The sequence below is a fragment of the Scyliorhinus canicula genome, chromosome 8 (genome assembly GCF_902713615.1).
Source record: "Scyliorhinus canicula chromosome 8, sScyCan1.1, whole genome shotgun sequence".
Lineage (NCBI taxonomy): Eukaryota > Metazoa > Chordata > Chondrichthyes > Carcharhiniformes > Scyliorhinidae > Scyliorhinus > Scyliorhinus canicula.
This window is the reverse complement of record NC_052153.1, coordinates 38,315,924-38,334,890: the sequence shown is the minus strand read 5'-3', so window position 1 is coordinate 38,334,890 and position 18,967 is coordinate 38,315,924. Positions and strand designations below refer to the sequence as shown.

At 48.2% G+C, this 18,967-nt stretch overlaps 1 protein-coding gene across 1 annotated transcript in view; it reads left to right on the top strand.

Annotated features, from left to right (window-relative positions):
* The window catches only part of LOC119970181 (trans-2,3-enoyl-CoA reductase-like), a 225,374-nt gene extending 212,698 nt beyond the window's left edge, over positions 1-12,676 (top strand). Inside the window, exons 9-12 of the mRNA XM_038804400.1 lie at positions 5,780-5,837; positions 10,332-10,417; positions 11,616-11,661; positions 11,768-12,676. Coding sequence (XP_038660328.1) covers positions 5,780-5,837; positions 10,332-10,417; positions 11,616-11,661; positions 11,768-11,895 — 318 coding nt within the window. The 3' untranslated portion in view covers positions 11,896-12,676. The remainder of the gene's footprint in view (positions 1-5,779; positions 5,838-10,331; positions 10,418-11,615; positions 11,662-11,767) is intronic.
* Positions 12,677-18,967: the final 6,291 nt, after the last annotated feature.

Here is an 18,967-nt window from a genome sequence, read left to right as displayed (position 1 = left end):
AGGCGGAGACCCAATAAAACAAGGCCCATGTTGTCATCATACTGTCATTGAGTGGTGCATCGGACTGCTCAAAATCCAGTTCCAATGCCTGGACCACTCTGGTGGTGCACTGCAGTACACCCTGCAGAGGGTACCCCGCTTTGTGGTGGTCCGCTGTGCCCTCCATAACTGGCACAGCAATGGGGGGACATGCTGGAGAAGGAGGGACATGAGACGTTGGCTGAGGAGGAGGAGGAGCCATACCAGGAAAGGATGTAGATGAGCCTTGGAGGAGCCAAAGGAAAAGCCAAGGGTGGAGGATGGTGGCGGCAAGAGTCCGACATTCCCAGAGGATCAGGAGGCCCTCAAACTCGCCTGATTCTGGGCATTGTCAGCGGGTCAATATATAAGGTAGGAGAGTGTTGATAGCTCGCTGTGAGGTAAGATCTGGTGCTCCTCAGTTTATGCCAAAGTCTGACTCCTGCTTTTATGTTAACAGCAGGCACATACCCATCCTCTGAACGGGGTCTGCATCGAGGGTGTTTGACCTTGGACCACCGTGCCCAAGAGGCGGGAAGTAGAGTGAGCAGAGGGCAATGGTGGTGGAGTTGCAGGCAGTCTCGCTGTGATGATTAATATGACAGAGGCTTCATATGTATCAGGTGTAACATGTTTTAATATTGAACATTAGACATTTTTGATTTCCCCCAGCTACAGATTGTGACACCTACCCCGCCTCCAGTGCCCAGTCAGTGATCCTCGATCTTATGGATCTTACGTGGTCTACTGTTACGTCTCGGTGTGTCCCCAGAGGTAGAGCCAACCTCCTGCTTTTCACACCCTGTGGCCTTTGATGCCCTTGGCGGACATCCTCTGGAGAGCCTGGAGCCGGAGAGCCGTGCCACCCAGTTCTGCCCGCTGCCCTTGAGATGCGCCTCTGTCAGGAAGAGGGGATTCGGAACAACTGGAGAGCACCGTCTCCGGGTTGGCCTCCAGTGCCTGCTGTTCCCTGACGGTGCCCGTAGGGTCCTGGGGGTCTCCATGGGATGGAGGGGCAGCTTTAACGAGCTGCAGAAGTTTCGGAGTCATCTAGTGTCAACACCCTCAGTGATGCTCCTCAGTGACTGGGCCATGCTCTGCAGGGCCTCGGCAATTTCCACCTGTGTATGTGACATGTCCCTCATCGAGCCCTCAGCCATGGTCATCACAGATTGAGCCGTGCCTTGGACACAACCACTCAAGACGCTGAACTTGTGCTGCAGGCTTCTCCTGTGGTTACCACCCGAGTAGTGTTCCCCTCAGTGCCACGCAGTATCGGCATCATCTCCTGCGCTTGTAGCCTTTGGGACTCCTCCAATCGGCTATGCACTTGCTGGAATGTCGTTGGAATGGCCTCCAGACCCCACAACACACCAATTAGGGGGTCCTCAAGCCCCATCCACCCCACTTCATGAAGACAGGGCATGCCCAGGTCTGATCCCGGCATGAGCGCCTTGGCGCTGGCAGCCTACATTGCCATGGTTCCCGGTGGCAAGGCTGGCAGGTTGCAGGCTGCCAGTTCCACAGTGTCATTGGGGGTTCCGATATACCACCCTGCCCTCAATGGACGGGATCCAGATCGTGACTCCACACGAGACCTTGTTAGACCTCATGAGAAGTGGCGAAGCTGGTAAATCTCACGAGAGACCTTTTGCAAGATTTACTGGCCTTGTCGCATCCCGAGTCTGGCGCAACAAAGCGAGTAGATCAAACCCTCTGTTACAATATCATCGAACTTTCAATGTACCTCTGAAGTCTGTTTTTCAATTTAAAACTGGTGACCTGGTGACTGCAATTGTCCCTTTAACTCAGAACATATTGTTTACTCTTCCTTGAATTCTTCTGAACAATACCTTGGTTTCTGTTCTCTTAACGTCAGTTGTTTTAAGACATTTTTTCTGTCCCAATTACCCGGTTACCTGGATGGTAATTGGACCCCTCTCAAGCCTGCTCCTTGTAGCTGCCTTGTCCTGTCCAGCTTCTCCTTGCAGAGTTGAGAGATATTCACTCTCTCATGTCTTGTCTTCAACTGCCAACAAAATCATGAAAACTAAGAACAAAAAGCCTTTTTATCTTAAAAGGACCTCCTGTTGCTAAGCAGCGCTCGCATACTTCTGCTGGCTTATTTACTCTTCATGCTCTCTCTAAGCACAATGGAAACACATTTGGAACTGAACTAACCCCCACACATTCAAACATCTTTGTTCAGCATGGCTACAACTATAGCTTTTATCCTTCCTTCACAAAAACATTAAATTAAACCCACTTAAAACTATACCTTATTTCTAATGTTTAACTGTACAAATATACAACCCTCAAAATTGTGCTTGTTCTCCTAACAGACGGATGTTTCCCCTGGCTGGTGACTCCAGAAGCAAAGGGCACAGTCTCAGAATTAGAGGTAGGCCAGTTAACACTGAGACAAGGAGGAATTTCTTCACCCAGGGGATGGCGAACCTTTGGAATTCTCTATTCCAGAGGATTGTGGAAGCTCCACCATTGAACATATTCAAGACAGAAATTGATAGGTTTCTGAATACTAAAGGCATCAAGGGAAATTAGGACAGCACAAGAAAATGCCGTTGAGCTAGACAATCAGTCATGGCCTAATTAAATGGTGGAGGAGCACGATGGGCTACATGACCTACTCCTCATCATATGTTCCTGTGACACTGGAGTAATATTGTCATGTTGACCCTCTTAACTGGGGAATGAGGCATTGCACAAACAGCAGTAAGGGAATGAGAAAATTATAATTTTAGAATGAGTTAAGGGAATTGTGGATTTTAATTGATCTTTGTTATAATTGCATTCATTTAGTAAACCAGATTGCCATTGTTTGCGATTTCAAGTCAGACATTAATGGGCAACACCTATTCATCGAAATACCAAACAAAGATATTGTGTAGACATAGACATAGAATTTATAGTGCAGAAGGAGGCCATTCGGCCCATCGAGTCTGCACCGGCTCCTGGAAAGATCACCCTACCCCAGGATAACACCTCCACCCTATCCCCATAACCCAGTAACCCCACCCGACACTAAGGGCAATTTTGGACAGTAAGGGCAATTTATCATGGCCAATCCACCTAACCTGCACATCTTTGGACTGTGGGAGGAAACCGGAGCACCCGGAGGAAACCCACGCACACACAGGGAGGTTGTGCGGACTCCGCATAGACAGTGACCCAAGCCGGAATCGAACCTGGGACCCTGGCGCTGTGAAGCGATTGTGCTATCCACAATACTACCGTGCTGCAAATGTTTTATTAAAACATTCTTGAGAAAGAAGGGTTTAGACCTGAATTTTAATCAGAGGTGCATTGAACTCCGTTCATGTGATTTTTGATTTAAATTTTGAAAAATCAACCAGAGTTATGTCTAATTTAATGGGCATTTTGAATAAAGCTCGCTGCCACCTGCTGGTTCGAAGATATTTTATTCACTATTACAATGGGTTCCTGGGAGCAGGAGCCCATTGAAGTAATGTTCCAATTCATCCTCTCTGGAAGAAAGCTATTCCGCTATCTTGCTATTTTGATAACTCTCCAAGTTGCTGACAAGCTGCTACTTGAGTAGAATCTCTAATATCGCAGAAGGAGAGAATGAATAACAGGAATTCATCCCTTACAAACTAGCTATTGCTGTGAAATAGTTTGTGTTGGAAAGGTTAGAAAATCATGGGTGGGATTCTCTCAGCCCAGGCCGGGCCGGATAATCACCGGGGCGGGCGGAGAACCGACGCCATTGGCGACGGCGCGGCGCCAGTCAGGGCTGCTCTACGGGCCGCTCTACGCGGCCGTGCAAAAAAATCCGAGTCCCGCTTGCGCCATTCACACCTGGTCTTACCCGGCAGGACCTCGCCGTTAATGGATCCGGGTGCGGCCTGGTGGTGGGGGAGGGGAGGTCAAACCCCGGGCGGGGGCCTCCCCTATGGCCTGGCCCGTGATCGGGGCCAACTGATCGGTGGGCCGGCCTCTCGGGCTGGGGGTCTCTTTTGTTCCGCGCCGGCCCCTGTAGCCCTACAGGGCCGGCGAGGGGAAGGGAGCCACCGCGCAAGCGTGGCAATCGCGCCGGTCCCACTGCACATGCTCGCATTGCCGCCGGCCCCACTGCACATGAACAGACCCGCAGCGCCCCTTTTGACGCCGGGATCGGCAGCTGGAGTGGCGTGGGTCGCTACAGATTATACCTGTAGGGGTCAGATTCGCTGCTCCTGAGGCCATGTTGACACCGTCACATTAACGACGGCGTCAACACTGAGCCTCAGGATTAAAGAATCCCGCCCCATATGTGTAATTGCACGATGTGGAATATTAGAACGGAACAATGGCACAGTGGTTATCACTGCTGCCTCACAGCTCCAAGGACCTGGGTTCAATTCCGGCCTCGGGTGACTGCGTGTCTGCCTGGGTTTCCTCCGGGTGCTCCGGTTTCCTCCCACAGTCCAAAGATGTGCAGGGTAGGTGGATTGGCCATGATAAATTGCCTCTTGGTCTTCAAAAGAGTAGGTAGGTTTACTGGGTTACTGGGCTAGCGTGGAGACATGGGCTTACGTAGGGTTCTCTTACCAGGGGCTGGTGCAAACCCAATGGGCCGAATGGCCTCCTTCTGCAATGTAAATTCCATGATTCTTCATCCTGGACAGATCGTTAAAAAATTATATTTTTATAGCCCCAAAATATGCTTCCTTTTATAGGCTCAGTATGAACAAGACTTACGAATGATTTTTAAAAATCCGAACAGTCTTGGCACATTCATAAATTGTTGTTTAATTGTACAGTTAACAAAAATAGATTTAGAAGAACCTGCCTGAGCAAAAAAGCAATTAACAAGACAACCTTTTGATTAATTACTCATCACATGAGTGTGAAGTTTACAGTTTCTTCGCATTGTAAAACCGTTTCGATGTAAGGAAGAAAAATAAAATTTAATGTTTGGATTTGAATTTTATTCCGATTCACGCAAAACTCTGACCACCTTAAACGATTGCTTTTCCAGCATGGGAGGATAGATATTGCTAATAGCATGCAAATGCATTTTCATAAGATTACTTCAAAGGAGTGTAAAACTGGGCAGAGCGGGCATGCTTCTGATTCAAGGTTTTGTCTCCACGAGGGAGGTTTGTACAGATTGTGTATCTGCATAGAATTGAAAGTGATCTTTGTGTGGCTGTAAAAAGACAAGAGCTTTATTTGCTCTTGGATTAAAAAATAGAGTAATTATATTTATATTATATTGAGATATGTGTCACCATATGGTGTAGTTGGCTTTGATATGAGTAGAATATTCAAGAAAAAGAATGAACACTTATGGTTCCTTACCTTGGCATACATTCCAGATGAAATGTATCATCACAAAGTGGGTGAGTCAAAAATGCAGTATTAGCTCATTAATTTGCTTCAGAGCAAGCTCCTTTTGTCATGATGCCGAATGCATAAAATCTTGGTTTGGACATTTACTTAAACCTATTATTTGTTTTAAAGAGAAAGCTACGGTCAAAGCCAACAATAATGAACGATAAATATCTCTGCCTTTGAAATGGACCATAACTCATGGGAAAGGTATCCCAGAAGTGCTGAGCAGAGCTATTTATCAGATCTTAGTCCTGACCTGGATTAATTCTCAATTCAACTCATAGCCCAATTCTGCCTGCTGCAAATGTGTAAGAAACTGAATTTCACTGATGCATTGTGCATGGTTCTTTTCATTAACCGATGAATAATTCAAACCAAATGATGATTGTGCCTTTCCTTTTAGATCTGTGCAGCAGGAAATTACTTTGCAAATACTGCTGTAGTTCAGATGCATAAAACAGGTAAGCACAATTTTCGTTCAATTGACATTTACTGCCTGTAATTAAACAATACTACCTTCTAATGACTTAGTAGCAACACATTTTGGGCCGTATCTTCCAAGCTCCCCAATGTCGGATTTTGGGGGGGATATCCCAGAGATGCACTGGGGAATACCTCGGGGAGGTTTCCAGGTCAGCATATGCACGGCAATTGCCTGGAAGTGCTAACCTCCTCTGGGCAATTGCTCTGCGCTGTGATTTATTCGAAAATGTGATTTAAATTGCAAAATTCAGATGGTTCCATCAAGGTTCATGAAGCCTCTTCTAACTTCTGGGGGACTATTGCAAACACCCAGGGATCCCCGAGGAAGATTTGCGCCCCTACATACCCTAAGCCTTCCTGTCCCCTCCCCGCTCAATCGACCTGACTCCCAAAACCGACCTGCAGGCCAGACCTGTGACCCCCCGAGCTCCAACCCCAAACCCAACCTCTGGTCCCCCATGTTGTGTTATCCTGTTTCGGATAACACAGGCTGCTACTTGATGCAGCCTTAACTAAAGGAGGCTCCAGACTCTGAAATGAGTTCATCGTGTTTATTGAACTATTAACACAGTTCTCAAATAAGTTTGACTCTCTGCTAATTTAACTGCATTAACTCAGTCTAACTGTACCAGCTTGCTCTAAGCCACGCGCTGGGGTGTGATGTTGCTGATCAACCCTGTCTAACTCTCTAGATGTCTGTCTGTGGAAAGAGGCAGGGTGTGAGTGCCTCATCCCTTTTATAGTGTTTATGTCATGCCCCCTTGTGGTGATGCCACCTGTGAGTGTCCTGACTGCCCATTGGTTGTTTCCTATTCTGAGTGTTCATTGGTTGCATGTTTGCCGATCATGACATCGCCCCCTTTTCTTCTGGATGTATATCCATGTGAATGTGTCTGTCTAATGTGACTGACTGAGGAATACAGAACAGAATAAACAAAACAAATGCTCAAAAGTCCAGTCTCTGAAGCTTGCGTCTGATCCTCGTCGACCGCCGGAGAGCTGGTGGAGGGGATGACGGTGTCTTGACAGGCGAGTGGGAGACATGACTGATGGCCTCATGGTTCGAGGTGTCTGGATGTGGCAATTCGACATGTGGAAATGGAGGGGAAAGTGGTTGTGGGCAAGCAACATTTGCAGTGCCCTTTGATTCCTTCACACAATGCAGTCATCAGCCATACGTATGACACAGGATTTGGGCGCAGCCTGTCGAACAACGACAGCTGGAGCAGACCATCCACCATCCGGTATCTTGATCCTGACCGAGTCTGCCAGGGATCACACATCCAGATCGGTGGCATAGCCCTGCTTCTGGCTGTCGCAAAGCTGCTGCATCTTCTGCAGCACCGGGAGGTGATCAAGGTTGGGCAGGTGTCTGTCTGGAAGCGTCGTCCGCAGGTCCCTGTTCATCAGCAGTTGAGCTGGTGACATGCCAGTGGACAAGGGAGTCGACCAGTACACAAATAATGCAAGGTGTATGTTGGAAGCGGAGTCCGGGGCCTTGCGGATGAGCTGCTTAATGATGTGCACCCCTTTTTCGACTTTGCCATTGGACTGCGGATAGTGCAGACTGGAGGTGGCATGCCTGAAATTGTAGCTCTTGGCAAACGTGGACCATTCTCGAATATGGAAGCACGGGCCATTGTTGCTCATGACGGTGTTCGGGATGCCATGCCATGAGAATGTCTCTTTACACGCTTTGATGACGATCCGTGAGGTGAGGTCTGGCAACTTCAGCACCTCAGGATAGTTCGAAAAGTAATCGATGATTAACATATAGTCATGACCATTCACATGGAATAGATCAATGCCAACCTTGGACCACGGAGAGGTCTCTTAGTCATGTGGTTAGAGCGTCTCCTTGCTCGGCGCTGGTTGGAACCTCTGACAGGTGTCTCTCAGTTCAGGACCATGTCCGTGATGTTCTGGTTGATGCCGGGCCAGTAGACAGCTTGCCGGGCCCTGCATCTGCACTGTTCTACACCAAGGTCCCCCTCATGAACCTGCCACGGCACCATGCTCTGGAGACGTAGCGGGATGACTATCCTGTCCCGCTTGAGCAGGATGCCGTCAATCAGCATCAGGTCAACCTTGACGTTGTAGAGTTGAGGACATTGCCCTTTCTGTCAGCCATTGCTGAGGTTGTGGATGACTCACTGCAACAGTGGGTCTTTGGCCGTCTCTTCTCGGATGAGAACGATCTTCTCATCTGTTGCCGGGAAAGTGCTTGCACACAGTTGGACCTGCAATTCAATGTGCTGGATGATCTCCAGTGGTTCACTGGGTGCGTTGACGGAGCGGGACAATGCGTCGGCGATGATGAGCTCCTTGTCAGGTGTGTACACCAATTTGAAATCATACCTCCGGAGTTTGAGCAGAATTCTGTACAAACAAGGTGTCATGTCGATCAGGTCCTCTTGGATGATGTGGACCAGAGGCCTATGATCCATGTCAACAGTAAATGTTGGCAAGCCGTAGACATAATCTGAAATTTGAAGATGCCGGTGAGAAGACCTAAACACTCCTTCTCAATCTGCGCATATCTGGTCTCAGTGGGTGCCATTGCCCGTGACGCATATGCTACTGGTACCCAGGATGACGTGTCATCTCTTTGAAGCAACACTGCCCCAATGCCACCCTGACTCGCATCTGTGGATATCTTGATCTCTCGGTCTGGGTCAAAGAATGCAAGGACGGTGCAGTGGTGAGCTTGGCTTTCAGCTCCAGCCACTTTGTTCAGTGCTCCGCCTTCCACTCAAAGGCGGTTGATTTTTTCACCAGGTTGCGTAGGGCCGTGGTGTGTGTGGCCAAATTCGGGATGAACTTGCCAAGGAAATTGACCATTCCCAGGAACCGCTGTACTGCCTTCTTGTCCTCTGGGACTTTCATTGCCTCGATTGCTTTAATTTTGTCTGTGTCCGGGCACACACTGTGTTGCAAAATCTGATCGCCCAGGAACTTCAGCGTGGATGTCCCAAAACAGCACTTGGACCTGTTTAGCTTGAGGCCATGTTCATGTATGAGTCAGAATACTTTCTTGAGTCACGACATATGTTCCTCTGGGGTTGTGGACCAGATTATGATATCATCAACGTAGACACAAACCCCTTCTATTCCCTCCATCATCTGTTCCATGATGTGATGGAAAATCCGATGCCGAGATGATGCCAAATGGCATTCGGTTGTAGCAGAATCTGCCAAAAGGCGTGTTGAAGGTGCAGAGCCTTCTGCTGGATTCTTCAAGTTGGATTTGCCAAAATCCCTAGGATGCGTCCAATTTTATGATGAAACGCGTGTGTGCCATCTCACTCGTGTTTTCTTCCCTCTTCGGGATGGGGTAATGTTCCCGAATAATGTTTTTGTTTAGATCCTTGGGGTCAATGCAGATGCGTAGGTCCCCCGAAGGCTTCTTTATGCACACCATCAATATGACCCAGTCGGTTGGTCCAGTGACCTTGGAGATGATGCCTTTTTGTTGTAGACTCATGATCTCTGCCTTCAGGCATTCTCTCAGTGGAGCAGGAACACGTTGTGGTGCGTGGACCACTGGCTTGGCATCAGGCCGCAGTAGAATCTTGTACTCGTACGGCAGCGTGCCCATCACGCTAAATACAACTGGGTACTGGGTTAGGATGTCGTCGATGCTGGCCTGAAGATCCAAATGGGACGGCGTCATGGTGTAGACCCTATTAATGAGGTCCACCCGCGCACCGCCCACACCTAACCCCCACCCCTTCAAAAAACCTGCTCATCTGGGCCACAGTCATATGCGCCCTGTGGACCACCTCAAATTGTATAAGGTTAAGCCTGGTGTACGATGAGGATACATTAACACCTCGGGGCATCCTCCCACAACCCAGCCTCCAGCTCCCTACCCAACTCTTCCTCCCACTTCCACTTCACCTCCCCTATTGGGGCTCCCTCCCAGTCCATCAGCTCCTTATAATTCTCCGAATGGCTTGCCAATTTAACTTTGCCCTATAAATGTACCTGCTTTACGGCAGTGTTATAACCTGCCTGCTTACCATTGGCTGGGGACTAATTACAATCCCACAATCCTTTGGGAGTATGAGCTTCCCCAATGAGGGGGGGGGGGGGTAGAAATCATTAGCAGATTCCCTGCACATTCCCTGCATAAATAGAGCTGGCCAGTTTGGAACCAGCAGAGAGAGAGGAGTGAGCAGCAAGGGAAGTTGCTGCTGCTGCTGCTGCTGCTGCTGCTGCTGCTGCTGCGGCTGCGGCTGCTGCTGCTGCTGCTGTATATATATATGTTATTGGAAATAAATGTTATTTCTTTGTATCCTGAAAACTCATGCTGGATTCTTTGTGGCCGTCACAAAAGGCAGCTAGTCAGTAAAAATGGGGGATGGACTCTGGATGCTGGATGAAAAGTGCTTTCAGACGGGAAAGGCATTATTTAAATGCAATTTATTTAGTGTCAATTGCCGTAACACCTGTATTTTGCTTTTCTTGAGGTACTAAGAGTCATTTTGTAAGGCCCACATATAATCCCTTCACGTGGCTTTTCAAATTGGTTTCCTGCCCGAACTACACATATGAGGTAATTAATTATTTTCTTTCATTGTTTCAAATAATTTGGCTGACTGCTGCAGACTGATTTTTTTTTTAAATTTAGAGTACCCAATTCTATTTTATAATAGAATAGAATAGGCAGCACGGTAGCATTGTGGATAGCACAATTGCTTCACAGATCCAGGGTCCCAGGTTCGATTCCGGCTTGGGTCACTGTCTGTGCGGAATCTGCACATCCTCCCCGTGTGTGCGTGGGTTTTACTCCGGGTGCTCCGGTTTTCTCCCACAGTCCAAAGATGTGCAGGTTAGGTGGATTGGCCATGATAAATTGCCCTTAGTGTCCAAAATTGCCCTTAGTGTTGAGTGGGGTTACTGGGTTATGTGGATAGGGTGGAGTTGTTGACCTTGGATAGGGTGCTCTTTCCAAGAGCCGGTGCAGACTCAATGGGCCAAATGGCCTCGTTCTGCACTGTAAATTCTATGATAATTAAGGGGTAATTTAGCATGGCCTATCCACCTACCCTGCACATCTTTTGAGTTGTGGGGGTGAGACCCATGCAGACACGGGGAGAATGTGCAAACTCCACACAGGCAGTGACCGGGGCTGGGATTGAACCCTGGTCCTCAGTGCTGTGAGGCAGCAGTGTGCCACCATGCCGTCCTTGTTGCAGGCTGACTTTAATGCCAAACCCATATAGCCTACTTTCACAATATGATATGTAAAATCTTCTAATTACCATGTAAAATTAATCTTCACAAGCATAAACCACCAAAAAGCAGCAAACGCAGGCTCCTGAAAGAAAGGAAAAACTATCTGTTACCAATTGTGCAGCTTGAGGCCTCTCTGCTCCTGACAGACAGTTGTGAATACTGGTCCTGGGATCTGAACAAACCATTCCATGTCCAACATTTGAAAGGAGTAAACGTGAGAAGGACGGTGTATGCAACAAATTACCTCACCTGATATTGCCAATATCTGAACAAATGCCTTAGAGGCAGGAATTCTCGGCATAATGCATTCCTGAATCACTTGCCTTCAATGCCCTACCCAACCTACTTTAAACTAATTTGGGAAAGCAGGAAGTAAAACAAATTAGACATCTGCCTCTATCAATTACAGCAGCAGGAAAAGTTGTATCTGTGCTCCATGGAACATTTGAAATGCATTGATATTTGTGGATCAGTTTTATGATCTAAGTTAATACTTGCTCCTTTACTTGCTGCAGATGGGAGCCTGGATTAGCTTTACCATTATGAGTCAAACACTCCCAGGTAAAACACCAGCTATTCACTTGCCGTGCCAATGGATTAAAGTGCATTTTTATGCAAGAAAGAGGTGCACATGTATCAATAATCTTATTTTTTGTTTTCTTTTTAGTTGCTGTCTTTGCCCTGATGGTTTCTCTCCAGCTGGTTTTCTGGGCTCAGAGGAAGCATTGCAAATATCAGAAGGATTTTAAAAATTATCCCAGCTACAGAACGGCTATGATTCCATTCATATTGTAAGAGCCTGAAGTTCGTGGTCTTGATCTTGATTTTGTGCGACTGTTAAAATAGGTGACTGTAGCCAATTTCTCCTGGTGGCCTTCAATGAAAATAAAATGGGGTATAACTGCAAAGGGGCTGGAGGTAGCTGGGAAAACAAACAGCTTAAATTGTGCAAATGGAAAAACGGCATGAAACGCATCAGGCATTTGAGGAAGCTGCCTTTTTAGCCAAGATAATAGCAGAGCGGAGCGAATCATCCGGGAACATTTGGAAATTCGCAGTTCACAGGTTTCTCTTCCTCGCCCATAGTTGCAGAATGATTTATACATTGAGCAGGACCTTTTGCAGAGAACCACCCGGAAGTTCTCCTCCAAGTCACTCACCATCCTGACATGAATCATCGTTCCTTCACTGCCTCTGGGTCAAAACCCTGGAACCTGCTCACTAACAGCACTGTGGGTTTACCTACACCAGACACACTACGGCGGTTCAAGAAGACAGCTCACCACCACCTTCTCAAGAGCAATAAGGAATGGACAATAAATGCTGGCCTAACCAGCGAGGCCCACATTCCATAAATGAATAATAATACAAACAAATGGTGACATTATCTACGCTCAACATTATTACAGTGAAAGGTGGCCGAAACGTCTGTCATCCTGACATTAGAGCAACCCTCTGCTCCTCCATTGGGTCTCTGAAGCCATCCTCTCTAATAGGCACAGCATTGTAATAATTACTCTGGTGTAAACTTGAGTTCCTTTTTCCACTCATTCAAAATAAACAAACTTATTCAAAACCCGCTTTATAAAATCATTGTCCTTTTAAATGGTCACGAAACCGTAAAAATAAATAAACTCCCAGTCCGCTTGGCAGAATGATCCTCCTCTCCTGGTGAATAGGGAAACCTGACAAGTATCCTTTAAACCTCACTTCTGGTTCAGGATCCACATCACAACAGGTTTTTCTAAACAAGGAGCTGATGCTGTTCCCCCACTAAGGCCTCAGCTTGAAATTGAAGATTTGGTCTTGATGGCAATCATTGAACCAGATCTGAAAATTTAAAGCAGGAATTTGCTTCCTTCCTGCCGGTGTTCGACTCAGCTGCTCGAGAGAGTGAGTGAATGTTTGGACATAGCAGGAGGACGTGGGATTGGAAAAGTCAGCAATACGCGTTATTTAATGCTGAAACTGCCTGGTTTGTATCTGGTGGCAATGGTTTAAACTGGGCTCATGACCCTTCTTGTATTTCTCCCTTATCAAATATTATTAATTATTTCTCAGGCATCCCACTGTAAATCCCGCTCCGACACCGGCTGCTGAATTCTCCGCCGCTGGTTTTCGGGCGAGGGTGGGGATCACGCTGCGTTGGTCGGGGGGCAGTTGGCAGTAGCCCCCCCCGGCAATTATCCGGTCCCCAATGGGCCAAGCGGCCGTCCATTTTCGGCTAGTCCCACCGGCGTAAAATAGACATGGTCCATCCCAATGTGACCTGGCTTGGAGGGCGGCTAGCGGAGTCCTCGGTGGGGCCCAGGGGGATCCGGCCCTGGGAGGAGCCCCCACGGTGCTTGGCCCGCGATCAGGGCCTACCAAACTGCAGACAGGCCTGTGCCGGGGGGGGCACTCTTTCCCTCCGCGCCGGCCTCTGGAAGGCTCCACCGTGGCCGGCGCGGAGAAGAAACCCCCTAGCAAGCGCATGAAACACGCCGACGGTTCTGCGCATGCGGCAACTCGCGCCTGCCCACGGCAGCCATTCAGCACCGGTTGGTGCAGCGCCAATCCCTCCAGCGCCGGCCTAGCCCCCGGAAGTGCGGAGGATTCTGCAACTTCCGGGCATCCCGACGCCGGAGTGGTTCGCACCGGTCTTCGAGCTGGCGTCGGGCCATCACGCCAAGTGTGGGAGAATCCCACCCCAGGTCTGCTGGGATACTGGCATTATTGAATGTGTAGCACTGAGTATCCGCTACATATTGAGAGAGTGGTAGACTTTGGTATGTCTCTGAATGTTGTACACACAAAGTTAAGTGTGTGCACTCAATACACCATGCACCCATTGCAATATCTTGGCAAAACCACATGCTCACTCTGCCTGCTTCTCTTTGGAAAGTTAATGTCTTCTCCTCTCCTGATTTACTATGATTCAGTAACTTCACTCAAACAACAGTCAGTGGCGTGGTGTTCTTTTTGTTCCTTATTTCAGCATGGTTGGCGAAGTGTTCACAAAGACCACAAAATAGTTTTAACTTAAACAAAGCTATAAACTTATTAACACTAGTAACTTGGATTTGCCACGTACTCCTAAAGAATACATAGTTGATTAATAACATCTAAACTGCACGCAATAACAGGGAATCTCATTACTGGTTTCAACTATGATGTGGAGATGCCGGCGTTGGACTGGGGTGAGCACAGTAAGAAGTCTTACAACACCAGGTTAAAGTCCAACATGTTTGTTTCAAACACTAGGTTTCGGAGCACTGTTCCTTCCTCAGGTGAATGAAGAGGTATGTTCCATATATATGTTTCTGGAACGTACCTCTTCATTCACCCTTTCAAGTGTTTGAAACAAACATGTTGGACTTTAACCTGGTTTAAACTATGATCTTCACTCTCTTACACTATCTGCTCTTCTCACTCTCACTAGCTAACTCCTGCACACACTCTCCCACAAGGCTTACCATCACTGCCTTATATAGTTGTAACTGTAGCTCCCTCCTGTGGCTACTCTCGACACTTCATTAACACTTGCAGTGCTGACAGTTATGATAATTATGTGGCAACCTACGAGATGTTGCCTCTCCCAGTTTAAAAGAGGCTCTACGTGGTCGCTGGTCTCATGTGGTTGTGGGTTGGTGAGGTGGTGGTGGGCAGAGGTGATGGTTAGGGGTGAGGGTGATGGTTGTGGGTGGGGTGATGGCCAGGGATGAGGGTGATGGTTGTGGGTGGGGGTGATGGTTAGGGGTGAGGTGATGGTTGTGGGTGGGGGTGATGGTTAGGGGTGAGGGTGATGGTTGTGGGTGGGGTGATGGCCAGGGATGAGGGTGATGGTTGTGGGTGGGGGTGATGGTTAGGGGTGAGGTGATGGTTGTGGGTGGGGGTGATGGTTGTGGGTGGGGGTGATGGTTGTGGGTGGGGGTGATGGTTATGGGTGAGGTGATGGTTGTGGGTGGGGGTGATGAGTGGGAATGAGTGGTGGGGGCAATGGTTGCGGATTGTGCTGATGATTGGGGTGAGGGTGATGGTTAAGGGAGGAGGTGATTGTTCGGGTGATGGTTCGGTTGAGGGTTAGGAGTGGGGGTGATGGTTGGGGTGGGGTGATGGTTAAGGGTGGGGTGATGGTGAGGGATGGGGTGATGGTTAGGGATGGGGTGATGGTTAGGGATGGGGGTGATGGTTAGGGATGGGGTGATGGTTATGGATGGGGTGATGGTTAGGGATGGGGTGATGGTTAGGGATGGGGGTGATGGTTAGGGATGGGGTGATGGTTGTGGGTGGGGTGATGGTTAGGGATGGGAGTGATGGTTAGGGATAGGGGTGATGGTTAGGGATCGGAGTTATGGTTAGGGATGGGGGTGATGGTTAGGGATGGGAGTGATGGTTGTGGGTGGGGTGATGGTTGTGAGTGGGATGATGGTTAGGGATGGGGTGATGGTTATGGATGGGGGTGATGGTTGTGGGTTGGATGATGGTTAGGGATGGGGTGATGGTTGTGGGTGGGAGTGATGATTTGGGATGGGAGTGATGGTTTGAGATGGGGGTTATGGTTTGGGATGGGGTTGATGGTTAGGGATGGGGTGATGGTTGTGGGTGGGGTGATGGTTAGGGGTGGGGGTGATGGTTAGGGATGGGGTGATGGTTGTTGGTGGAGTGATGGTTGGGGTGGGGGTGATGGTTGTGGGTGGGGTGATGGTTAGGGGTGGGGGTGATGGTTGTGGGTGGGGTGATGGTTAGGGGTGGGGGTGATGTTTATGGATGGGAGTGATGGTTTGGGATGGGAGTGATGGTTTGGGATAGAGGTTATGGTTTGGGATGGGGTGATGGTTTGGGATGGGGTTATGGTTTGGGATGGGGTTATGGTTTGGGATGAGGGTGATGTTTGTGGAGGGGGATGATGTTTGTGAGTGAGGGTGATGGTTGTGGATTGTTATTTACCCTCCGGTAGTCGGGGGTACTGAGCAGTATTAGTTGTCTTCCAAATATAAAGAAGTCTTACAACACCAGGTTAAATTCCAACATGTTTGTTTCAAACAGTAGCTTTCGGAGCACTGCTCCTTCCTCAGGTGAATGGGGAATGAGCAGTGCTCCAAAAGCTAGTGTTTGAAACAAACCTGTTGGACTTTAACCTGGCTTTGTAAGACCTCTTACTGTGCTCACCCCAGTCCAACGCCGGCATCTCCACATCATGGGTTCCAATATAAAAACACAGCCAGTCTGGCAGCAACTGCAGAGAGAGAAACAGAATGAAGTGGTCGAATCTTCCGAGGAGCAGCAATCAGAGTTGTCAGATTGGGCATTTGTCAGGGCGATGAGGGGTATTCTCTGGCCAGGGGAGGGGGGGGGGGGGCGGCAGGTAGTTGGGTGATGAGGGCTAGTTGGGGGGGGGCGTAGTTGGGTGATGAGGGCTAGTTTGAGGGGGGGGGGTTTATGCAATGGATGTGGGCTTCGCTAACAGGGCCAATATTTATTGTGCACCCATAATTTCCCTTGAGGGGGCATGTAAGAGCCAATCAAATGGCTGTGGATCTGGAGTCACATGTGGGCCAGAAATTAGTGAGCCTGATGGGTTTATATGACAATCAACAATGGTTTATGGTCATCGTTAGATTTTTAATCAATTCAAATTTTACCATCTGCCATGGTGGGATTCGAACCTGGGTCCAAAGCATTACCCTGGGTGACTGGAATACGAGTCCAGTAACAATACCACTGCACCACTGCACCACTGCCTCTCCTTAATAGAAGTAGTCAAAGGGGGGGTAGGTGGGTAGGTGGGTGGTTAATGAGACCATCAATTCACGCGACACGTGGTTAGAAGTGAACAGTGCTTTTAATCGTCTTACAACAGAGCCTGCCTGTGACGAGATGAACTCCAGATGAACTGGCAGGCAGGCTCTCAGCATCAACCTTTATACATCCGGTTAAGGGGAGGAGCCATGGGTGGAGCCATGGGCAGAGCCAAGGGTGGAGCCCAGTAAAAGCTCCTCATCTCCCCCTATGGGTAGAGCCGCGCAACTACACGTGATCCAATACAATATACAGGCTCAACACATGTTGTACAATACAGTGTGGATTATTAGTATTTATAATTCACCGCAGTGGTCAAGTGAAGGTAGTCAGTGTGGATGGGCGTATGGTTACCCAGAATTTAGAACTGATTTCATTCCTTCTAACTTTTCCTGGGTAACTGTTCTGCTGAATGAGTTAGAATCAGCTGAACCCTATGATTTTAATACCGAGGTTTGGAGGTTTCCCGATGCAGGGTAAACGCCCAACAGAATTTGAAACTGCCTGGGCAATTCTTCCAGATTTCTTGAGTTGTGACATTTGAGGATCTCCCAGTGCATCTTCCAGGGTACCTGTGGGGTGCGGCCATCCAGAGATTGGAAGATTCAGGTCAGTGTTTCAAGTTCAATTTGACCCTTGTTCAGAAATGAACAAATGTCGGGATACCTATCTTCCTGAAGAAGAGTCACATTGGACTGGAAATGCTAATTCTCTCTCCTGTCCTGCTGAACTTTTCCAGCACTTTCTGTTTTTATTTCAGATCTCCGGCATCCGTGATGTTTTGCTTTTATTTCAGTATTCTTCCAAATGAGTTTGTGTCTTATCTGAAATGGTCAAAACCAATTAATTCTCTCGATCTGTTCACACATTTCAAGAAAAGATGTTCATCTCCCCACACAATGATTTTGTTCAATTTGATCGCACCATCGGGGAAAACATGACTGCGGCAATTTTAACAGAGACTAGTGGTTTTCCGGCTGAACGATCCTCAGCCTCTCAAGGCATGGTTGCAATTTGGTCAAGCTTCTGCTTCTGTGGCAGTGGAAGGCTAGGTTCCCGCAGTGGTCTGGGCCGCATTAACATTTAGCCAGTGAACTGTAAGCATAAAACTGCTGCTGTGTTCCAGGTTCCTCGTAACCAGCCGCAGAAACCCGTCTGGCCAGACGGTAAAGTCTGTCAGAGGGCTGGTGGCAGGTCAGGGGGAGCGACGACATTGCAGGCATGGGCTAACAAGCAAGTCAAAGGATTCTTCTGGGGCACATATTGTTCTCAGAGTCAGACAAAATCTTTAAGATATTAAAAACTTCAGTTTTTGGAGAGGTTAGAAGGATTCTAACACAAGGAGAAAGTGCTCTGCCCATTCCCCTTTGACAGTACTAATCGAACTGTTCTTCGGGTGACAGTGCTGGATGCTCAATTAAAGGCCTGCTAAATTAATGAGTTAACTGTCCAGGCACTCAACTGATAGTGGCACAATATTCAGGTGAGGAATAGAACATAGAACATACAGTGCAGAAGGAGGCCATTCAGCCCATCAAGCCTGCACTGACCTACTTAAGCCCTCACGTCAACCCTATTTCTGTCAACCCAATAACCCCTCCTAACCTTTTTGGACACTAACGGCAATTTAGCATGGCCAATCGACCTAACCTGCACGTCTTTGGACTGTGGGAGGAAACCGGAGCACCCGGAGGAAACCCACACGGACACGGGGAGAACGTGCAGACTCCACACAGACAGTGACCCAGCAGTGAATCGAACCTGGGACGCTGGTGCTGTGAAGGTACAGTGCTAGCCACATCACATCAATAGACAGCTAAGAACATAAGATCCAGGATCAGGAGTAGGACATCTGGCCCCTCGAGTCTGCTCCGCCATTCAATGAGATCATGGCTGATCTTTTGTGGACTCAGCTCTACTTTCTGGCCCAAACACCATAACCCTTAATCCCTTTATTCTTCAAAAAACTATCTATCTCTATCTTAAAAACATTTAATGAAGGAGCCTCAACTGCTTCACTGGGCAAGGAATTCCATAGATTCACAACCCTTTCAGTGAACAAGTTCCTCCTAAACTCAGTCCTAAA